The 23,526-nt window shown below is 38.9% G+C and overlaps 1 protein-coding gene across 9 annotated transcripts in view; it reads left to right on the forward strand.

Annotated features, from left to right (window-relative positions):
• Positions 1–23,526, forward strand: part of ARAP2 (ArfGAP with RhoGAP domain, ankyrin repeat and PH domain 2) — a 195,673-nt gene that overhangs the window by 57,032 nt on the left and 115,115 nt on the right. For all 9 annotated transcript variants that reach the window (XR_006290154.1, XR_006290155.1, XM_043544542.1 and 6 more), the window contains exon 9: positions 3,233–3,411. Coding sequence is in view for 7 of the 9 variants with exons in the window: in XM_043544542.1 (XP_043400477.1) it covers positions 3,233–3,411 (179 nt within the window). In the remaining 2 variants the exon portion in view is untranslated. The remainder of the gene's footprint in view (positions 1–3,232; positions 3,412–23,526) is intronic.

Here is a 23,526-nt window from a genome sequence, read left to right on the forward strand (position 1 = left end):
CTTGACAGAACAGCCTGCTTAGGCAGCTGTTGATTTACTGTTCTAAGTAGGTTTGGGACAAATAATATGGTCCGTACCAATAACTAGAGCCATTTGAAGTATTCAGTAATTTATACACCCAATTTCCCTTTCCTGTGTATGCACAAACTGTTCTTGAACCAATCACAACTTGTTCACGGCTGAAAAATATTCAAGGGATATTTCCAAGGGTTCCTGCCATTTGTGGCTTTGCATAAAGCATTCAAGAATAGGATTTTTCCAATATATTTCAGTCTGAGTCTTGCTTGTTAACTCTTCACTGTAAGACTATCAAAGCATGAATGTGCTTTCTTTTTGGTCACCTAAGTCACATGTTGTTTCTGGATTGGTAGACGATAAAGCTTGATAAACAGAAAGGGGGCCTAAATAAATCACAATTCTCTGATTCTCTTATGGCTTGTCTACACAGGTTTTGCTTCACTTTAGTTAAAGTTAGGTGGGTAGACAAGCCCTCAGGGAGGTTCAGAAAATGCTCCTAAGAGTTACTCTATGAAGACGTAAGTAGGCACGGGGCACTGAGCGTATTTTAAAATATTTTGCTTACCTGTTTTCCACAGAAGTATTATGCTCTGGCAGACATGGATCAGACAAGAAGAAAACTGGATTTAAAAATGAGGGGAGGAGAGACTAACTGTGAAATAAATTTTGTGAGCTGCGTACAGTAGACTTTGCATTCATTTTTTTTCTTGTCCCAGATGCACAAAGTTTGTATGTGAGCAGTATTAATTGTGAAGACTTAACAGTCTTAGTACTGGGACAGGAGGTTTAAGACAACTGTCTCACATGGTAAATGTACTCTGCAGTGCACTGTTAGACAGATGCACTAGCTCTGCTTGAGCTAGCATGCTCCAAATAGCTGTGTGGCTGGGTGTAACGTGGGCAAAGGCTTGGGCTTGCTGTCCAAGTATGCCAGAGGTCCAGGCAGGTTGGTACTTGGATGGCAGCTCGACCTGCCACCCATGCTGCCTCCAGCTACACTATGTTAAACGTGCTAGCTTGAGTACAACTAGCGCATATCAGTCTACTTGTGCTGGGACGCACGCTCCCAGCTGCAATGTAGACGTATCCACAGTTATGTTAATGAACAATGTCCCAATCTATTTTGAAATCTGAATATGATTTGATTAGAATTTAACAATGTTTGTGGAAAACTTTTTTATATTAACTCAGCTCCACCAATGACCTACATGTTGAAATACTTTTTTTATGCACCCATTGATCTTTTGAACCATCCACTCTAAGAGATATGCTTGAAACGCCTTTCCTGAGGTGATCTGTCAAGCTGCTGTTCTCTCTTCTTTAAGATCCCTCCATGACACCCCTTTCTAAGATGATGTTCATAAGAATGGAGTTGAACAGACATTCATGCTCTACCTTGCTGTGCACATACCTTTTGCTGAGTAACAACTTTTTGCTTATCTTTTTGCTGTAATCCTTGTTCTTCCTCCAATATCTGCATCCTGTTATTTTGTCACCCTCTCTTTGCATTCTTTGGGATACGGACAATGTCTGTTTGCCTGTAATCTAGACTTACAACACATTTTTAGGTGCTGTAACATATTAGAGTTGGTTAAATAAATTGAAAATTCAACTCTGAATTTTTTTCTGGAAAAAAAAATTAATCAGTTTCCTACTGTTTCATATCTTATTCTCTGAATTAAGTCTCCCAAAGCAAATGGAGTTAAAGCTTTTATCATAGTCCTGCCACAAGTGGGGGCAAGTCTAATAATAACTCTCATAATATTCACCATTAACATATATCTTGATCTTGGTCCTGTGCAATAACTGGACAGAATGGATGAGTAAATGACTGAGTAGAATTTTATTACTTCAAATACTTTTGCAGCTTTGTAAGCTGTTACCGTAATACTGCATGTAAAGGGTATTCAAACAGGCATTTCCTAAATGCCTTGGATAATGCAGACTTTAATGAGCTATACCTTAATGAAATAGATTGTAAACTGCAAAATATTTTTGCATAGAAACATTAGCTATATTATCAGTATTATATAGGTCTAAATTTTCAGAAATTCCTGCTGATTTTGAATGCCCCAGTTTTTGGGTGTTGAACTTGACCATATTTCCATAGTTTGGATTCTCAGCACTTCCAGGAAATCAGGCCCTTTTAAGTTGTTTCAAGCTGGGCACCCAAAAATCACTAGTCATGTTTGAGAGACAATGTGGGTGAGATAATATCTCCTATTGGTCCAACCTGTGTTGACATGCAAGACGTGCTGTCAATCTTAGGCAGAGCTCTTCTTCAGGCTTTTCCAGTTAAGAAGAGTTTCTCAAGCTTTTTGATACAAAGGACTGGCTTGCTGCCTCCCTGTGTCAGGGACTGGCACCAGTCCACGGAATGGCTGTTGAGAAACACTGTAGTAAAAGGCAGGTTTCAGAGTAGCAGCCATGTTAGTCTGTATTCGCAAAAAGAAAAGGAGTACTTGTGGCACGTTAGAGACTAACAAATTGATTTGAGCATAAGCTTTCGTGAGCTACAGTATCATCCGATGAAGTGAGCTGTAGCTTACGAAAGCTACACGAAAGCTTATGCTCAAATAAATTTGCTAGTCTCTAAGGTGCCACAAGTACTCCTTTTCTTTTTGTAGTAAAAGAGATTACCTCACCTGCCTTGTCTTGCTAATATCCTGAGACCAACACAGCTACAACACCACTGTATAGTTACATTTGAAAATTTAGGTGATAAAGTATTGTATTCTTGGAGAAGTTGCATGTTGACAATGGGAGTTACTGAAGTGTAGATTCTGTCTTAAGTCTTTACCTGATATATGTTCATGCTTATTCTTTTTCATTCCCTTCCCTCATGGAAATATCTACAGTTAAAATAGGATATCTCTCTCCCCCGACCCCCCCCCCCCCCCCAAAAAAAAAACCCCACCTTCATGCCAATCACTATCTAATAGGGTTAGAAAAAACTTCCCCTCTGTCCTAGAATTGTCTAGAATAGTGATTCTAGCACTTATCTCTCAATCGTCTAATATAGACCATTGCCAAAGACAGAATACCAGGTTAGATGGACTGCTGGTCTGATCTGGCATGACATTTTCTATGCAACACAGTAGCTTAGTCAAAAGTACTGGAGCACCTTCATGGGCATGTATGTGAGGACAGTGGGGAAGCTGCAGTGTTACAGGAACCTGCTGCACTTGTCTAATTTCCTTTTCCTTTTCCTTAGATGAAAGGATTGACTGGATTAATACAATGCTCAGTGCCTTGAAATCACAGTCCAATACCTCTCAAACTCGACCTGCTGTCACTCCTGAGAAAAGTGGATACCTTGAACTAAAAGGATACAAAGCCAAAATCTTTACTTTACTTCTGGGGAACAATGTGTGGCTCTGCAAAAATGAAAAGGTAAATTTTGTCATACATTTTTGTGAAATAATGCTTGTAAAAATGATTAAACTAGTGAGTTAGAAAATTATGCCACTTATTAGATGGTCACATTTCAGCTCTTTGTTATCACGCTTCATTGTTGTCATTCTAAAAAGGCTTTTAAAAGCAAAATGTGTGTCACCACCTCCATTGTACAACAGGGAAAAACAAACTAGTGATAAGCTCCAGATATCTTTATAGGTCAGTGGGAGAGATGGGGTTAATTTAATATATTGCTTACAAGATACACATGTAGAGTAATCATAAAGACTGAGGAAGTATTGTATACAATGGCTTAGTTATTTGGACTTTAAAACAGTACAGTATGAATAGTATGTACTTTTGATTATCTGTAGTATTTAAATGGTATCTCTGCTAAATTTTAAAGAAATGTCTGTATTTTAAGAAGTTTGACTTCATCAGTGTTGCTCATGGTGCACTACAAAATATTAAATAAACAATATAAAATAACAGAGTACTAACTTGACACTTTAATTCTGTTAATAAAATCCAGTGATTTATCCACAAATATTTCCTAGCATAATATTAGTAAGGAAAAATGGAGTTCCCGTGTCACACAGAGCTCTTGCTAGCTGGAATTGTTAGGAAAGTCCCAAGGGAAAGGGGGAACCACAGGCAAACAGGTTTTTGTTGTTGTTGTTGTTTTGGCTTTTTTCCCTTTCTCCCTTCAGCTCCTACTCTCAGGGTGGTGCCTTTTGTAGTGTCACAGTCTCTTTTGTAATCTTTCAATCCCTCCACACCCCTCTTTCACCTTGGGAATGCATGGTAACCCAGACGTGGTGTCAGAGCAAGCCTCGTATGCAAAGACTTGAGAGCGATCCAATACCTGCTCTTTTACCGTTTAAAATCTGTTTTTCCACTCAAGCTTCCATGTTTCAAATAGGAATCGGGACAGTCAATAGGGTTGGTCAGTCTGTAATGTACCCTCATTGCCTTCAATTTGCCTTCTCCTCTGTGAAGCTACCTAGGTTTGTGCTGGGACCTATCACATGTTTGGGATTAATTCCCACGATTCTTTCCCAGGATATGGCTGCCCACTGAGAGTTGAGAAGGAATTTCCCTCTCTAGACGCATGTGCAGTGCTTGAGGGTGTGTGTATGTAAGGAGGTCTGAGACTCACCAGGTGCATTTTGTGTGGTTGTCTATCAAAACTAATTGATTTGGGCACAAATTGTGGCTCAGTTCATTTGTTTTTACCATTTCCTTACTTAGGCTTATCCCAGTGCTAAACCATGTTGTAGCTACCACTCATTATCTCAGCCACATCTTATTTTTAATTTGGTATTTATTTTCACTAGAGGGAAGGTTTGTCCTAAAGGGTGCACTGAAGAGAAAAGAGTCTTGTTAGCTGACCTGTGGGGCATTTAGGGCCTCGATCATGATTCAGTCATGACCACAGTAGCTAGTTAGGTGCCTGTAACTTGATATGTTTATTTAAAAAAAGGTTAAGTCCAGTGGTCTTTTAAATACAAAAAGTCTACCAAGTAGCAATGGAAATGTATTTCATCTTGATTGTCTTCATTTCACCCAGCAGAAAAGATATTTTTAGGTCCCAATCCTGCAACTTTTTTTATATCCATGATCTTCAGGGTGGTTCCATGTGGGTATGGGATTTGCCTGAATGAAACAAGTTGCAGGACTGGGGCCTCTCATGAGTCTACAAAGGTAATAGTCCAAGCAATGTCTTTAGCTAAAGCTGTAACACCAGCTGTTGAGAAACTATATTTTTTCATACTCTAGTTTTCAGTCAAATACATACACTTTTGTAGCACTTTGCCCACTATACCTACTGTATTGTCACCAACCTAATATCCTGTTTTGTTATCCAGATAGTGTTGGGGGCATGTCTTTCCGAGTGAGTGGCACTGGTGTTCTACTAGCCTCTTCCCTCAAGCTTTTAAGTGAAAAGTGAGGATAAGCCATCACTGCATTGAAATGAGGAACAAATGGAAGTTTAGAGCCATCAGCATGTATACCTCCAGGATAAACTGTTAAGCAGTTTTCAAAATGCTTGTGACTGTAGCTCTGCCTTTTATTTGGAACCGAGTTGTTTTTACTAAAGAAACACAGCCAACTTTTTAAAAAGTATCTAACTTTCAAGCACAAAGCTGCTGATACATTTACAAAGGCAAAGTGTACAAATTTGAGGCTAGACTTTGACAATTGTGCAGCCCCCACAATTTGGGTCAGATTTTTGAAAGTGTTTGGGACTCAGTGGCTCACACTGAGAACAGTGGAAGCTCTTGGTTGCTGAGCTCTTTTGAAAATCTGGTCCGAGGTGTTGTAACCTGTTTGCATCTGCTGTTGATTATGCCAGCAGCACTGGAGTCCTGGTTTGATCCCCCTTCTACAACTTGTTTTTCAGTAGTTTTCTATTAAGGATAGGAGAATATACAAAGCCCCCAAACCCTCTGTTAAATTTACGTAGAATATTGAGAATGTATTTTCAGAAAACATTTTTCTACCCATTATTTTTGATTCATGCGCTAGCTCCGTGGTTCTCAAAGCTGGTCCGCCGCTTGTTCAGGGAAAGCCCCTGGTGCGCCAGATCGGTTTGTTTACCTGCTGCGTCTGCAGGTTCGGCCGATTTGTGGCTCCCACTGGCCACGGTTCGCCACTCCAGGCCAATGGGGCCTGCGGGAAGCAGCGCAGGCCAAGGGACATGCTGGCCGCCCTTCCTTCACTTACTTATTTAATCTTTTCTTTTTCTTTTCTTTTTCTTTTCTTTCTTCCCATCAGCCACAAGTCATTTGAAATAGAGTGAAAACAAGTTGTTGTGCTGTTTCTTTTTCTTATATTTTTCAGTGGCAAGACCGTTCCCTCTCTGGCATCACAGGGAAGGAAATTGTTTTAAGGAATGGAGAGAGAGAGGGGATTCCATGAATATAGTGCATCATATATAAGAATAAGGAAAATAGACAACTTAACTAGAAGAAGTTTAAATGGTGTGGATGGAACATGGCTATCTTCATCTTGAATTCCTTGGTGTCACAAGCTGACTCAATCCTCCTCTGACAGGACACCAGTCTGCTGAGTTGGATCTAAATGCTGGATTCCATGTGCTTCTAAGCCCCGGAATCTGGGTAGTGATTTGTCACTGTTCCTTGCTGTGGGTCTCTCAGGTATACTCCCAGGTGCAGACCCTGCATTTGACAACCTTGGGCAGTGAACCCCCCCACAGCCTATCCACCTTAGAACCAGTACAACAACTTGCGTTAGTCCCAAGTTGCTTATACAGACTCTGAATTCCGTATCACTTTGGGTGCTCTGAGCTTTGCAATTAAAGCTTTCAGGGACTTTGGGGCAGATAAGCAAAGAATACTGGCCTAGCAAGGGAACTGCTCAACCCCAGTAACTCAACTCTTAAACAGCACTAAAACATACAGATTGTTGAAAAACAACAAAGAGTCCTGTATACTCTCCCCCTGACTCTGATTTCACCCCTCCTGTGAGTCCTGGATTTCATCAGTGTCCATAGTCACTAGGCAGCCATTCCTGCCTTTTTGCTCCTTAGCCTGCTGTGCTTGCATGTGGTGGTGAATGGAAGCTTCTCTCTTTTTAAAACAGTCTCTGTCCCCCTTTTGCCCATGTGCTTCAGCCCAGTGGTTCTGGGCACTTACTCCCTCCCCCATTTGGCTTCTGTGTAGAGTCATTACAAGTTATTGGCCTTACGGATAGCAAACCTGTTGCTCCAGTAGGAGAGTGTCATTGAACACTGTGGTTGCGTCATAGCTTCTCAGCCATAGTCTTTCTTCCACTAGGCATCAAGCCCCTGCTGCAAAATGGATGCTCTAATCCACAAAGGAAGCTGCAATATGAAGTAGAGCCCCTGAAACCAAATGGGATTTACAAAACAAAATGACACAATTTAACACAGAAGCAAATGTCCTCAATCTGTCACGTGCATGCTAGTATTCATGAGTCCAGAATTAGGAAAAAGCTTGGGAAATATGCAGTGCAAAAACAGGATGGGCATATGGCCTATTTCAGTCATTTTAGTTATTAAGAATTTTATGTGAAGGAAGTCTTTTGTAGTTGCTTTGAAAGACTGTCCCTCTAATTTTTCTTTGCTATTTGGAAATCAAGAAGGACAGCTTCCCTTTTTAAATGTACTACTTTTTTCTTTTTTTGTACTTCTTCCTTTACAGGTAATCCTTCCATTCTGATTCAATTTGAAGTTCAAACCCAAGTGATTCTGGTTACTTTTCTTGCAGCATTTAATTGAAGAGGAAAATAAATAATACAGCTTTGAAACCAGTAGAGTGCTCTAGTGTTCTAAAAATCTCTCTTTTGAAAGAGACCGTATTTTACCCAGTAATTACCAGGCGAATATGCTCAGGGGTGTCCTCGTATCCTAGTCATATTGGAATTCACATCCATACTAGAACTACACCCACAGTGACTTACAGGGGTTTATTATAACTGCAGTGCTAAAAGAAGCTATTTAGACATCTTACTATCTTGAAATGAGAGTAGATCTAACTGATTTATTGATCTCTATTAAACTTGATAGAGAAAAGTCCAGTGGCACTTTACAGGATTTTTCCTTGTTTTTAAAAGTGGAGAACAGTCTGAGCCAAAATGCCAGATCCTAACATAACCGCCATGAACGTTGTGAACTTCAGACTGAGATCAGAACTTCATTTCTCAGGTCTATTTCTAGTTAAAAAGTGATTGGTTTAGCTGGAGCTTCTGGCAGTGATATACTGCTACTATGAAACCATCAGTTTCTTAGACTGCGTATGTAGTGTGGATTTCTTAAACTTCCTCAGTGGAGCAAAAGTGAAAAATAGAACATACAGAATCAATTTACTCAGCCCATAACTTAAATTTCCATTTCTATTTTAAAACCATTCATGCACAAATTGGTGTTGTGCTTGATGCTTTAGGATGGCTTAAATCTGTGTTTGTAATGTCAGTCTCCTGTGATTTGTAGTGTTGGTAACCCGATTGCTTGGCTAGAATTTTGCTTTTTTACTCAGTTCTGACACACCCATTAGAGACACAAAGTTGGTGAGGTATTATCTTTTATTGGACCAACTTCTGTTGGTGATAGAGACAAGCTTTTGAGCTTACACCAAGCTCTTCATACGCCCTTTAATTATCTAGTAACCATTTTTTTAAGATTGGTGGTGCTGTTGTTGAACTGATGGAAAAGCAACAGGGAAAAAAGATGATCCTTTTCCTGAAATGCCTTAAAGACTAGGCCATTTGAGTTTCCATCAGATAAGAGTTGGTCTACTTTGAGGAAGATCTTTGGAATTTTATTTATTTAAACTACTATGAACTGAATCACTGAATGATTTAAGGGATGTGGGATTTAAGGGATTTAATCACTGAATGATTTAAGGGATGTGGTGTTTTTATCTTTTGAACTTCTATACATGATCCTTTGATTGATTGTAACTGCTGGCTCTTTAGTGCCATGTATTTTATATGGTAAAATGCTGTTCCAGTTGATAATTTATCGTATATAATTCTTATGCCTTATTTTCTACAGTGGATGTTTCTTCCAATATCCAAACTTCATGCTAAATAAATAAAGCACTCTCAGTGCTTGTGAAGGGGATAGTTAAGATATACAGCATACTAACAATAAAGGGAGTACCATACTGTGCTTTCTCAGCAATAATCCAGGGCTCTTGCTAGTAAACTGCTACGGCAACGTTCTTGAACTTTATCAGCTCAAACTGAACGATTGCCTCATGAAACGCTGCTGTGCTACCACTATTACTTATATTAAATGTCTCTCTTCATATTTTGCTGATAATGTAGTGCTATCTCTAGCATTCATAACTTGTGTGTTTTTATCCTTTAGCTTGCATAGCGAGTTGTACTTCATAATTCCGGAGAATGTAAAGTAAAAATGGCTATAGATTTTTTTTAAATTTTTTTTTTATTTTAACCTAAAGAATGCAATGATTAGTTAGTTAATTATAGTCATGATGATGCCTTTTTGACTTTTGATATTTTAGCCTATAATCAACCCTTTTAAGGATCACAGGATCATCCATTATTTAATGCCATTGCGTAATTAGAGCATTACAACTTTAAGCATAGAGCTCAGGATATTTTAAATAAAGATTGTTCTTCAGTGGCTGTGGCTCAGTACTGATGAGATGGTGGCAAAATAGGTTCTATTGTCTTTAATTTGACCTAAACAGCCATGAGAGGTGCTTCCAAATGGTGAGATGGAAATAGTTGCACCATGGTGGTGAATTCATGATTGAGATAAAAATACACCCTGAGGAAAAAGTCAGGAAAGGGGAGTAGTTGAAAGCTACTCTGGCACATCTTTCCCTGTTCAGTTCGTATAACTGGCAGAAACATATGCAAAGTTTTTAATGCCACTTGAAGCAGCATTAAATTGTGTGAGCGCACACATGAAGAGAGGGAGAAACCAGTCGTAGCCAGTCATACTGCTGGTGCAGAGAATAGCACAGACCACAGAGGCATGAGAGTCAGACTACCCAATATTTTCCCACATATTGGTGTCGCTATGCTTCTGCAAGGGAAAAAAAAACCTAGTACCTAGGAGAGGTCACAATTTTAGCTGTGTTTTATTCTCTTCTGCATGTCTTCATATGCAAAGGGATGTTATGGCTCTTAGTAAGGACACTAACTTACCCTGATGAGAACATAAGAATGGCCTTACTGGGTCAGACCAAAGGTCCATATAGCCCAGTATCCTGTCTTCCGATAGTGGCCAATGCCAGGTGCCTGTTAGGTAGGTTACATCTGTGGTATACATTTTTAACTCTAATTCTGATAAATTGCTTCTCTGGCTAATCTGTCATCTTTCCATTGTTTTCCAAACTTCTGATTTCCCCTCTTCCTCTTAAAATTAATTGAGTAAAGGGACAAATATTATAGTATATGGCCCGCCTACTTGCTTAGTCCATTTTCACTATTGGCATCTATTAATAATGTCCAATACACCAGCCTTTCAAATATTATTTCAGGATGATCTTAAAAAGAAATTGTGTGTGTTTATAGTTGGCACTAGCAACCAACCATTAATGGAAAAAACTTACAGAAATAAATTGTATGAAACCTGAATGGCTTCACTGGAGTTCTTGCTGCTAAATGCTAATGTTGGAACAAAAGGTGTTAAATTAGCACAAACTCTATTGTTGAGTATTCATTATACTATTCATTTTCATTCTTAGGTCCATACCAAGGTATAGAACATCAGAAATATGTCTTCTCATACATGCAGGGGGAACTCTACTGGAATTTAGAGGGAGAAAAAATAAAAGGTTAATAGGGTACATCTTTGCCACAAAACCAGAAGATGTTATCACATCACAGTTCTGTATGACTCTTTAGTGCTAGCTATTCAAGTGTTTTAGTTGTACAGTTCTGTCATCCGCAGATTTATAGATACTAGTGCATGGAGATTTACTTAAAAATTAACCCTAATAGGCCTTGTGCTGTTTCTGTATTAACTGCTTGCCCTTTTGATTGTGAAGGCTTGAGGCTCTACAAAGTTCCTGTATGCACAGTGCAGCTTGAATGGAGTTTTGTAGGATGTGTGTGTGTGGGGGGGAAGGTGGCGGATTTGCCACTGACTTCAGTGGAGCCAGGAATTCATGCCTAGATTCTAGGTCAGCTCAGCATTTGAAATGACAAGACCCTGCTGTGCAAAATATATTGCCTGCCCCTTGACTGTGTTTACAGACTGCATCTGTCAAGTCTTCCTGTTACTGAAGAATTTCTTTCCAGTTCTCTATCATTGTAACACTTTTTTTTTTTTTTTTTTTTTTTTTTTTGTAAACCTCTCCCTGCCAGTTGCTACAAAATGCTGTTGCTGGGATTCTGAATACCAGTCATATAACTCTAATTCTGACTCAGCATCTCCACTTGCAAGATAATCTCTTTAAGGTGATCTTTTTGATCTATAAAACCTTCAGTTTTGGTCTAGCTTGTCTGTCTAACATGGTGATCTGTTCTACCCCAAGCCCTAAAAGAGGTCATGATCATAATCTTTTGTATAGTACCTAACTGTGACACGCAGGAGAGTTGTTGCTTTGTTTAACTCATTCTGTTTGGTATCCAGAGATATCAGGGTGATGCCACCATTTGTCTCTAAATCAAAACAGAAGACTTTATCATTTGGCTGTTGCTGACAGCAACTTGGCATTGTAGACTATTAGTTTATTAAATCACTCTGTTGTGTAAAGTACCATGAACTATGTTGGCATAAATACTGAATGGTATATTTTCAAAACAATGTCAAGTGCATTAAAATTGTTTACCTACCCACGTTAATAAATATTAAGATGTGTGGTACAGCTAGGCCAGGGAGCAGTGGGAGAGTGGTCAAGGGGAGATATATAAGCCCTAGGCTAATTAAGGCGTCGTTCCCTGTAGACTAGGGAAGGTTACTACAGCTGAATGGGAGCATCTGTAGCCAATTAAGGCCCTGTCAGGAACCTAATACACCCCCCCCCCCCCCACCTTCCTTCCTCCCCCAGCATCAAGGACCGAGGGTAACCCTACACAAGGGGGAAGAGGGTAAGAAACCCGCAGGGGTTGAGAGGGGCTGGGGCTTAGAGTGAGGAGCAAACCCAGACCCCTTCCCTGCTTCCCTCCTCTACCACCTTTCCGGGTCCCTCCCGGGGCTCTCTATGCCCCAGGGGCAAGGGGTGGCATTCTAGCCCCCTGCCAAGAGAAGTGCGGGACCCACCATACCAACATTGGCCACTTTGTGTCAGGTGGTAAATTTGAAAAGTTGCAAAATGCAAAAGCTACACTTCCATTTACTACATTAAACAGTTAGTATTAATGCTCTTAAAGGAATCTGTGTGATTAAAAAATACCACATACTGTATGCACTGAAGCAGGATTAACATTGGCAACTTTTCTTGTCTTTTCGAAAATTCAAATAAGCAAGTTTTTGATTCCCACCCTCCTTTGTGAAAGCAGATCGGGAGAAAGAGTTGAGAAGTGAAAGGAAGTAGGAGACAGGTAGAATGGTTATGCTTTGAAGGGGTCACAGTTCTGTAGCTTATCCTGGGTTCTCCAATCTTTCCTGTGTCCCTATTCATAAAATGACAAGGCGGGGAGCTCCATGAAATTAGTAGCAGATAAATGTAGAACCAAAAAAAAAAAAAAAATACTATTTCATTTAATGTTTAATCAGATTGTTCAATTCCAATTACCAACTAGCTTCCCACAGTAGATTTTGGAAAAAATGTCTTGCTAGTTTGATATTTATAAATGTTTTAATATTTAAAAATAAAGGAACTACCATCTCATATTTCAGGAGTAAGCTTATTGTATATGTACTGCATATATATATTTTCCATTGAATATTTTATCTTATTTGTCCTCAGCAGGAAATTAATGAGTTCAATTTTCAATTTCCCCATGTCTGATTTTTTTTTTATTTTTAATTGGGTAAAATATTATACTCATATACCTAATTTGACTTGGGTTGAAATGAGTTGATGTGTAATTAATATCCTTTGGCAATTTTAAGGAAAGCAGTCACAAAAATATTGGTTCATCAACTGCAGCACAATTGATTCAGTTCAGTAATGCTGCATTAATTGAAGGTCCAGTCCTGAAGTTTTGAAGTTGGCCTGTTTCAGCATTGGAGCCATATTTTATTTTTGGATTTTTTTTTCACTGCAAATTCTTGATATTAGGTGTTCTAATATGGAAGTTATTCATTTCCTTCCACTTTCTGGTCAAACTTTATTGTTAAGACAACAATAACTTTGAAATTTTAAAAATCACTTCCACTGTGAGAATATATGTTTATTCTAAGAGCAAATAATTGTGCTTTTATGAACCTATGGAAAAATAGAATATATAGGAGGGAAACGGTGACATTTTACTAAAATTATATGAACCCATAATGTGCTGGGTATAAATCAAAACTTTATATTATGTGGTAAAGCAATAAATAGCTCAATGGTAAATCACTTAGATTTGAGAAACTTGCATTATGCTTTACTCTTTTATATGTAATCTCATAAACTATCAGAGAGCAATTCGGATGAAAAGTGCGAACCAACATATTTTCCAATCTTTTGGAAGAATCACAATATACTTTTAATATAATAATTGGGCTGTTATCTAACTTGATCCTCAGAAGGGCTATCCAGTGTACTTAGATCAAAAATCTTCGGGGTAATGGATTCCCCTTTTAAAATCATTTTGAGTTCAAAGAGGCATCTCTAGAGGTTCAGGAGACTTATAAGGCCATAGAAGTTCTCTGTTTAGTGTGTCTCGGTGCGGTCACTTTACTAGAGCTCTAGTCCCTTCCTGGGCTGGACTGGAGAAGAATATGTGGATAAACTTTGCAAAGCTACCTTTTGGTATTCCCTGCAGTCTTTTATGGTACACGCTATCAGCTATGCATCTGTGGACAGAGCCCGCGGTCACCGAATACTTAAAAGAGGGTTTATTAGACACTGTCTTTTCAGAAATTCCCTTTTCCCCACTCACTCTTCTAGTTCAACCTGGACTGAGCTAAAGAGTGCCCATAGCTGCTAATATAGCTGAACCGCTTGCTAATCGTGACCAAAATAAAAAAATAATATCCCTGTAGGGGAGAAAATACCAAAGAAGCCCAACACTGTAGCATTTAATTTCAGAAAGGGGAACTACACAAAAATGAGGAAGCTAGTTAAACAGAAATTAAAAGGTACAGTCCCCAAAGTGAAATCCCTGCAAACTGCATAGAAACTGTTAAAAACCACCATAATAGAGGCTCAAATTACATCCCAATTTAATGTACACCCCAATTTAAAACAAACAAACAAAAACATAATAGAGGACCAAGAAAGTGCCACCGTGGCTAACCAACAAAGTAAAAGAACCTGTTAGAGGCAAAAAGACATTCTTTAAAAATTAGAAATTAAATCCTATAGAGGAAAATTAGAAAGGAGAATAAACTCTCACAAGTCAAGTGTAGAAGTATAATTAGACAGGCGAGAAAAGAAATTTGAAGAGCAATTAGTCAAAGCAATTTTTTATTTTTTTTTAAGTACATCAGAAGCAGGAAGCCTGCTAAACAGTCACTGGCGCCACTGCTACAGGAGCACTCAAGGACGATAAGGCCATTGCGGCCAAACTAAATGAATTCTTTGCATCAGTCTTCATGGCTGATGATGTGAGAGGTTTTCCCAAACCTGAGCCATTCTTTTCAGGTGACAAATCTGAGGAACTGTCCCAGATTGAGAGGTCATTAGAGGTGGTTTTGGAACAAACTGATAAATTAAACCGTAAAAGTCCTTAGGACCAGATGGTTTTCACCCAAGAGCTCTGAAGGAACTCTGAAGCACCTGGTATTGGCCATTCTTGGAAGACAGGATAGGGGCTAGATTGACCATTGGTCTGACCCAGTATGGCCATTCTTATGTTCTTATTAGTTTTCCTAACTCCCTTTCTGTTGTTTTGGCAAAGACTCAGGCTTTGACAAAATAATAGTTTATATGTTGAGATACCTTTTAAGATCTGAGGGATTCAAACTGGAGGAGTCAAAGAGGGAGAGGTAGAGATTGGGAAGTTTGTGTAGTGTTTTGTTTTCGTCTTGTCAGTGAGTAAAGCAAAGGAACCCAGTATTTGTGCTGTCTTAACCAAACCATAGAAAACAAATTAGCCGATAAGTAGGGATTATAATTTTCCTGTTTTGAAGGTGGTCTTAGTTTTTCAGTATTTCCTCTGTCTATGATGCTGCACTAAAATGTGTGGGAACTTTATCTCTGATCTGGAGATTAATTTAGTGCTGGTGAAGAGTCCCAGCAGCAAGTCTGAAGTATTTGAAAGAAATAATTTTTGAAAAGGAAGGAAACTTCTATTATCTCATTTAACTGTCCAGATAGTTGTGTTGATTGTCTAAGCCAGTTTTCATCTTCCCATTGTCTCTGACTTGTTTTTAACTTCTTCATTGTGGCAAAGAATAGCGTTTGATTTGTCTTCCACCTTACAGATTATGCAATACCCGAACAGTCTTCCTCTCTTTCTGAAGAGGAACTCTGTGCACCACTTCTGCTTGCTACACTACAGGAAATAAAATTGAACTATGAGTTTGCTGACATAGAGAAAACATAAAAATTATTCATGTAAAGCTATTGTTACCCATCAAGTAGGCAAATACACGTAAAAAAGGAAGATAATTTGCCATATTTTATGATTTGATGAGAATATTAAAATGTAGGCAGACATAATTTCCACCATATATTTCAGAGGAGATCAATCATGGTCATTATATCTGAGGCTATTGACTATGGCATAAAAACACAAGGATACAAAAGAGAAGTCTCTTCTTCTGCAGCCCGGACATAGGACCCTGAAATCAGCATTGCTAGTTTTGGTTAATAATCCTCTTTGCTGGAAGAGGTCCAGGTGCATGCACGCACAAAATACGTTCCATTAGTAAATGAGATTTCAAAAGCACCTGCACTTAGCAAGGTTTTCTGAAATTGCATGTGCGATGTGATACGCTAGTGGTTTTATGTCTGCTGGAAAGCGTTTTGGAAAAAAATGTAAGACTCAAACCACCAACATCTCAGCAATAGTTCCCCCCTGCCCCCAGAGTATTTTTTTGACCTCTGTGGGCATTCCCTACTTTCATCGAACTACATTCAAAAACTCCATCTAAAGTGCAACTTTTCATTTTTTGTTTCTTACAACAGGTCTGTTTGTGGTTTTTTTTTTTTTTTTTTTTTTTTTTTTAAATTTGGAAAGGTTTTAAAGCCCTGTCAAACGGGGTATCCTAGACCCAGTTCTTAATTAAACAGTCACTAGTGCACTTCTATAATAAGGCTTGTTTGTTGCTGACCTGCACACTTCCATGAAAATATATATATATTTTTATCTTTAATCCTATTTGGATAGTACTTGCCATTAAAAGTAGGTCAATAAAAAGATGTATGTAGATGCGATGTTCTTGAAAAGAAAAGTTCAAACTCAGTACTGTTACTTATTTTTATGCCTACTTTGTAAATATTTGGAATCTCATAGACTATTTGGAGATAAATAAAACTTGGGGAAATCCACTCAATTGAGCAGTGTTGCCAGCCCGCTTAATGAAGGAAAAAAATATCCATTTTTTATTTGTGAACTATGAAACTAGTACATTTTCTTCTTGCCAAAGCAAAAGGAAAAATGATTTGACTATAGAATTACTTTTATGTGTAGAAAATGAGTACTAAATTTTTTTAAACCTCTCTGCCTTTAAGAAATAAGTAAAAGCACTGTGCTTTCTAAACAAAATTCCAACTCACTGGGGTGACTATTTTTTGTACAAATAGCTGTTGGCTTATTGGTTTAACAATTCAGTAATTTATTGTGGAAGCAGGAACTCTACCTTCCTTTGGGCCTATCACTGAGTCTTGCATTACATCCAACAACTGCCATGGAAGGAATTCTATAGAGGAGGGGCACTAGCTTTGCATGATCCACAATCTAGATCTGTTAGGATACGTCTACACAGCACAAAACAAAACAAAAAACTGCGGCAGCAAGTAGTCTCAGAGACTGCATCAACTGACTCAGGCTCATGGGACTCGGGCTATGGGGCTAAATATAGGAGGGTAAACATTCCTGCTTGGGCTGGGAGCTGGGCTCTGAAACCCACCCCATCGCTGAGTTTTAGAATTCAGTCTCTAACCCAAGCAGGGATGTCTGGTTTGCTATATTTAGCTCTTTAGCATAAGTCCCGTGAGCCTGAGTCAGTTGACCCAGGCTCTTAGACTAGTTGCTATGGGTGTTTCGTTTTATTGGTTTTTCTCAGTGTAGATGTACCCCAGGCACTTACTCAGTGCTTTCACTGACTTCTCTAGCAGTTTTGCTTGAGCAAGGCAGGCAAAATAAAATCCTTTGAAACTTCAGCAACAAAACATTATTACACACATATCAGAACTTAGAAAATCATGTTAGAGCTTGATAACTTTTAAAAGTGGTCTCAAGAAAACTGGCTTGATAAATATGGATGCAGAATTCTAGGTTCGATCTTAGCTTCTGTTCTCAAGAAGTCCAGATGCCTACTTGAAATTTTAATAGTAACAATTATATTTGTAAATTCCCTTGCACGCCAAGGAGTTCAGGATACTGAACACTACAAGATGGAAACTATATGTGACATAAAAATAGATAATCAAGAAACAGATGGAAGAGCCCTAATACAAGGTAAAACTAAAGGCAGAGATAATAAATGAATTTCCAGATATTAGTTAAGTGTTAAAGAGTGGTCATAATAAAATCGCTCTTGGGGGGGAAAATGTTTAAAGTGGGGTGTGAGGAGCTGAGATGGATGTTAAATGGGAGCAAGTTCCCCATCATAAGACCTGTGTTAGTACTATCTGTGACCTGATACATGATGACGAGATTTCTTACGCAGTAGATGGTGTCAGAGTGAACACCCTTTGGGCTGAGCCAAATGTTGAATGTCTTGAGTATATCCTGGGCTTTCTCTGTTAAAGGCTTTTTATATTTTTATTTTTAAACATAAAAATTTTGTTTAACTTGCTGGATCATCTTAATACCATTTCATGGCTCTACAGGCAGCCAAATGGAAATAACACAGGACAGGCATAATATGATCACAGTAGCTCATGCCTATTAGCTAATGTGTTGCTGAATTCAGAACATGCCACATGGTATGAGGAAGCCCGGCTGGAAGGGAATTACAGTAATTGTACAAATTGGAATTGTTCATCTGCGCCAATGTTTCTGTCATGCAGGGTGCCACAAGGATATATGTGCTCTCCCGCCCCCGGTTCACCATTTATGTAAAACTGGGTTTGGTCTGCGATGTCATCAGTCTGCCTTTGACATTCAGCTCTGTCTCCCATTCATGGCACCCAGATGGTGTTAGGCTGTTGTGCTTTCCTGGTGCCTGGCAGAGAGAGAGAAGTGGTAGAGAGCAAGTATGGCTGGAATGTTTGGGCAGCTACTATTTATAGTTATTAGCAACTACTATGTATCATTATTAGCAACTTCCCCTTCAGTCTAACTCATCACTGAAGTACAAGGCAGGATCGTGTCCCTTGAGGACTTTCCAGAAAAAATCAGTCGATCCCAGGACCACTTTTCTTTAACCCCAAACTTAATATTTTACTAATAGTTTCTGATTGCTTTGAGAGAGAGACTACCACTCCACTTCTTATTATATGAGTATTTGCATTTCATACAGTGCTTACTTAAACAGCATATGTACAAAAGAGAAATTAACGGGCCATCGTTAAACTACTATGCCATTGTCTCCTCCTCCTATTTGCTTTTGTCAGGACTCTTTGCTACCTGTGTAAATAGCTTCATGTAATAAATGCATGATTAGTAATTGCTGCATCACAGCTTGAAGGCCTTTCATAGAATATCAGGGTTGGAAGGGACCTCAGGAGGTCATCTAGTCCAACCCCCTGCTCAAAGCAGGACCAATCCCCAACTAAATTATCCCAGCTAGGGCTTTGTCAAGCCTGACCTTGAAAACCTCTAAGGAAGGAGCCTTCCACCACCTCCCTAGGTAATCCATTCCTCCTAGTGAAAAAGTTTTTCCTAACATCCAACCTAAACCTCCCCCACTGCAACTTGAGATCATTACTTCTTGTTCTGTCATCTGGTACCCCTGAGAACAGTCTAAATCCATCCTCTTTGGAACCCCCTTCCAGGTAGTTGAAAGCAGCTATCAAATCCCCCCTCATTCTTCTTTTCTGCAGACTAAACAATCCCAGTTTCCTCAGCCTCTCCTCATAAGTCATGTGCTCCAGCCATCTAATGATTTTTGTTGCCCTCTGCTGGACTCTTTCCAATTTTTCCAATCCTTCTTGTAGTTTGGGGCCCAAAACTGGACACAATACTCCAGATGAGGCCTCACCAATGTCGAATAGAGGGGAATGATCACGTCCCTCGATCTGCTGGCAATGCCCCTACTTACACAGCCCAAAATGCTGTTAGCCTTCTTGGCAACAAGGGCACACTGTTGACTCATATCCAGCTTCTCTTCCACTGTAACTTCTAGGTCCTTTTCTGCAGAACTGCTGCCTAGCCATTCGGTCCCTAGTCTGTAGCAGTACATGGGATTCTTCCGTCCTAAGTGCAGGACTCTGCACTTGTCCTTTTGGCCTCATCAGATTTCTTTCTTTATAATAACACTTCTTAATTTTATCATGCCCAAGTGTGGTGACGGAAACTGAGCAAAGTTGTTGGTCCACCAAAAGTGGTGTGTGTTTGGGTTGCAGGGATAGTAAATTTCTATGGCTCTTAGTAATCATTATTAGACTGTATCTCAAATTTTCTGTTTTACTTAGTAGTATTAGACTACACTGAAACAAGAGCTACGCCAGCTCGTCCCCCAAGAATCAAAACTACAACTATTAAAATGCTTCTCAGAGATAATCATAGATGCGTTTGTTTGTTAATAGATCTTATATGCTTTGTCATGTTTTCCCCTGCCCCCACTTTAGACAAGGTTCCAAGAGAGACTATCATCTAACTTTCTCCACATTGCTTTATTAAGTTGTCTGTTTCCACAGTGATTCAGGATCTTGTTAAATGTTGGTTTTGGTGGGTTACTCTTTTCTAATAGACAGACTGGGTTGAAGTTAATTGTTGAATATCTTGGGTGTAAGCTAATAAGCTAATGAAATTCACCTGAGTAGCATCTTAAAAATAAGTGAGACAAATGACTGTAGTTGTGTACAACATAGTCATATGTGTTTAGGGTCATTCTTGGAACCCAAGAATCCTGATACTCACTATTCTTCTGTTCTCAGCAAATATTTGTTAGTCTTTGGCACCGTCTCTCGTCATCTAGTGCTGGTCTACATAGAGAATTACAACTCCCTATGCCTATCAGTTACTCTGTTAGCTCAAGTTGTGGAGGTCTGTTTGGTGGATGTGAAGGTTCGAACCCTGGTAATGACCCATGTGGGTGTCAATATGATGGAAATTCATTTTTGTTTTTTTTTTCTTCCAGTTTGCTTTTTTTAAAACCTAGGAAATCTCTCACACAAACTACAATAAAAGAACATTATTAAGGTTGTAAAACCAAGCATTCAGACGTTAGGAAATGCCTATGCAACCTTAGTTCGATACCTTTATACGTTTATGATTGTCTTTAATTATATGCTCACATACTATTTTTTCCCACAGGAATCCTGGCCCTTTCAGGACACAGGATGGATGTTGATTACTTAGTGAGCAGCTGTTCAGCATTTTTTTATCCTTATTCTTCAATGTGGAACCCCAGATGTGATTTAGTGTCCACTGTTCAGACCCTGCTCTGAAGGCAGAATTATTAATTTCGCCATTGGCTTTTCTATGGCACTCATCCCTATAGTATCTGCTTCACAAACATTAATTTATTTTTCACAGCACCCCTGTGAGATGAGTAGATTTTTTTGTCCCCATTTTGCAGATGATGAATTGAGGTACAGAGACATAAAGATCAAAAGTATCTACTAGTTTTGGGTGCCCAAGGTAAGACACCCAGGACCTGAGGTTGAAGAACATACTATTCTATAGCATTTAATATAGTCAGAGCAGAGTTCCCAAGCGTGTAGTTGCAGTTGTGAGTGCTTAGTGCTTCGTGCTTCTGCAGTTGGCCTCAAGTCCGGCACCCAGAAAAATGTGGTGCAAGTGACTTGCCCAGCAAGCCATGTGAACTGCTGCAGAGATAGGGATCAAATCCAGTTTCCCAGGGCAGCGTTCACCTGCCTAAACCATAAGTCGATTCTTTCTCTTCCTGCCATCCTCTCTCTCATTCACTGCGCACCTTCCACCTTCTGCAACAAATAAAGCAGGGGTCCCGGAAACAATCATCTCCTTTACTACTCAACCCTGATTTATTCCCAGAGCAGGTCCCTTTTGTCCTTTGAATGTGGGATCCTTTTTGGAGGGGAGTGAGTGTGTGATCAGTTAAAGATGGCATCATAATGCATACATGCTATGGGGATGATTTAATGTTGCATAGGTAGCCTTTATTCTGGTATTTCCTAACTTTTGAATGCTTGACTTTTAAACCTTGAAAATATTCTTTTAACTTCCTTTTTGTGTGCGTAATATGTAAATGTATACCCTGTGCTTTGTTTACATTCTAAAACATCATCAATAAAAAGGTATAAGAAAGTGTGCATATGGGTTCTCTCGGTGCTCACTTGAAATATAGGTCTAAAAGATTTTAGGCTGAAATGTGAATGGGCATAAATCTTAAAGGTTTGGAAAACCTGATGAAAGACAACTGGGGAGACTAAAGCAAAGGATACCTTTTAAAATGAGACAAGTCAATATAGCTTTGTGGAGAAGAATTAATATAATCAAAATGATTCCTAGATTATTGAACAATTATATTTTTCAAATTCTGGTGATACGTATCTTAATTTTCTTTCATTCTATTAATATGGAAACAAATTTCTCAATCTCTTCATGGTGAAAATACTAAACTGCACCCTACTTAAAAAATCAGGGAGTTTTAACTGCCTCATCTGAAGGTACTCCAGCTACTAGCTTGTAATCTATTTGAAATTATTTGGCTGCTAGAAGAGAATCAAATGATGTGGGGCTAGTATGGGGGGGGGGAGTCTAAATCATGTTAAATTGCTAAGGGACTTTAGTTTTCAGAAGGAAGGGTTGCTGTAAATTCCACAAACCTTGTGACAACTTGCATAAAGTAAACCTCAAATGAGCTACTCCAAAAAGCAAAGGTAAATCTAAGGGAACATGCAAGATCATACTTTTTGAAGCATTGAATTGATTAAAAAAGATTAAAGGTCACGCACTCTACTGGGGAAGGAAAATTGGAACTAGAATAGTTTCACAAATCTAGAAGACCATATTTTAGACTGCTTTGCAGGACTGTCAAAAAGGTGAACTGCAATCGCGAGAGTAGTTTTATTTTTACCCTTTGGTGCTCTTTTACAATGTCAAAAGGGCTTTGAAGATTTTTTTTCCCTTTATTTTTTTAAATATATATTTTTACCTGTTTAAATATCAAGTGTTGAATTCCAGGTTTTTACTGGACTTTAGGATTGAACAACTTGATTGGGATAGCAGTATCACAACAGACTGAAACCTGAGCTGCAGCATTCCCAGTCTTCTGTTGCAGGTGGAAGGGATTTTGAATCTTTTCAGAGAGACATTCTCCCTCCCTTCCCTCCCGCCGCCCCGTTTTGTCATGACTTTGAGTAAAGCAGGCTAGAACAAAAAGCTGAAAAACATGTCCTTTTATTCTCATTCTGCTGTAACCCTCCAATCTAAACATTCCCGTCTTCTCTCAGTAAAGCTGCTGTTCAGTTTTCAATCTTCTGTGGTGTCCTCATTATCCCTCTTGTCCTTCAGCAAAAAGCAGAGGAATTTAGGACTGATATTTCTAATGCAAAAATTACCAAGTAGAGTTGTTTGATTCTTTCGAATAAACGTTTGAAGTTGTCATCATACATCATAAAGAAGCAATAAAGGGCACATATTCTGGGGATTTTTTTCTGTGCAATTTAACTCTCTCTTATAAGTCTTTCAACAGACTACACCATGCAGAAATAATATGTTCAGTAAAAAGTAGAGCACACCAGAACGCAGCTATTTATAACTTTTAAATAACCTTACAAAACCACTTGCAGAGTTTAAAGAACCACAAATCTGCAGTTTGTGGGCTTGGCCAAAATTTTGTCTGGAAGGGGAACTAAGCTGGTGACCAGAAATACCAAATAAAAGTGAATGAAATGTAAAGTTGTATATGACTGACTGTACTCCCCTTGAGAGGAAGAATGGTTTTGTGGGTAGAACATATATTTAACTTGGAGCCGCAAGACTTTTCCTCTAGTCAGAAATATGTTTTAGGTTTCTTGCATGACCTTAGGCCCAAGTACTTGGTTGCCTGTTTTCTGAGAGCTGTGAATGTTCAACACCTCTGAAAATAAGACATCTTAGTTAGATATGGATATAGGGTCCTGACTTTACTAAATTTGTGAATGTGAGCCTTAAACTCTTTTAGTCCATTATTCCCAGTTTACAGATGTAGATAGACATTACAGGGGTGTTCTGAAACGAAACCAATTATGACACACTGTGATTCTTGGTTAGAATGTAAGTGCAAAGAATTTTGGATGCGCCATCTAGTTT

This window comes from Chelonia mydas, chromosome 4 (assembly GCF_015237465.2).
Source record: "Chelonia mydas isolate rCheMyd1 chromosome 4, rCheMyd1.pri.v2, whole genome shotgun sequence".
Taxonomy (NCBI): Eukaryota; Metazoa; Chordata; order Testudines; family Cheloniidae; genus Chelonia; species Chelonia mydas.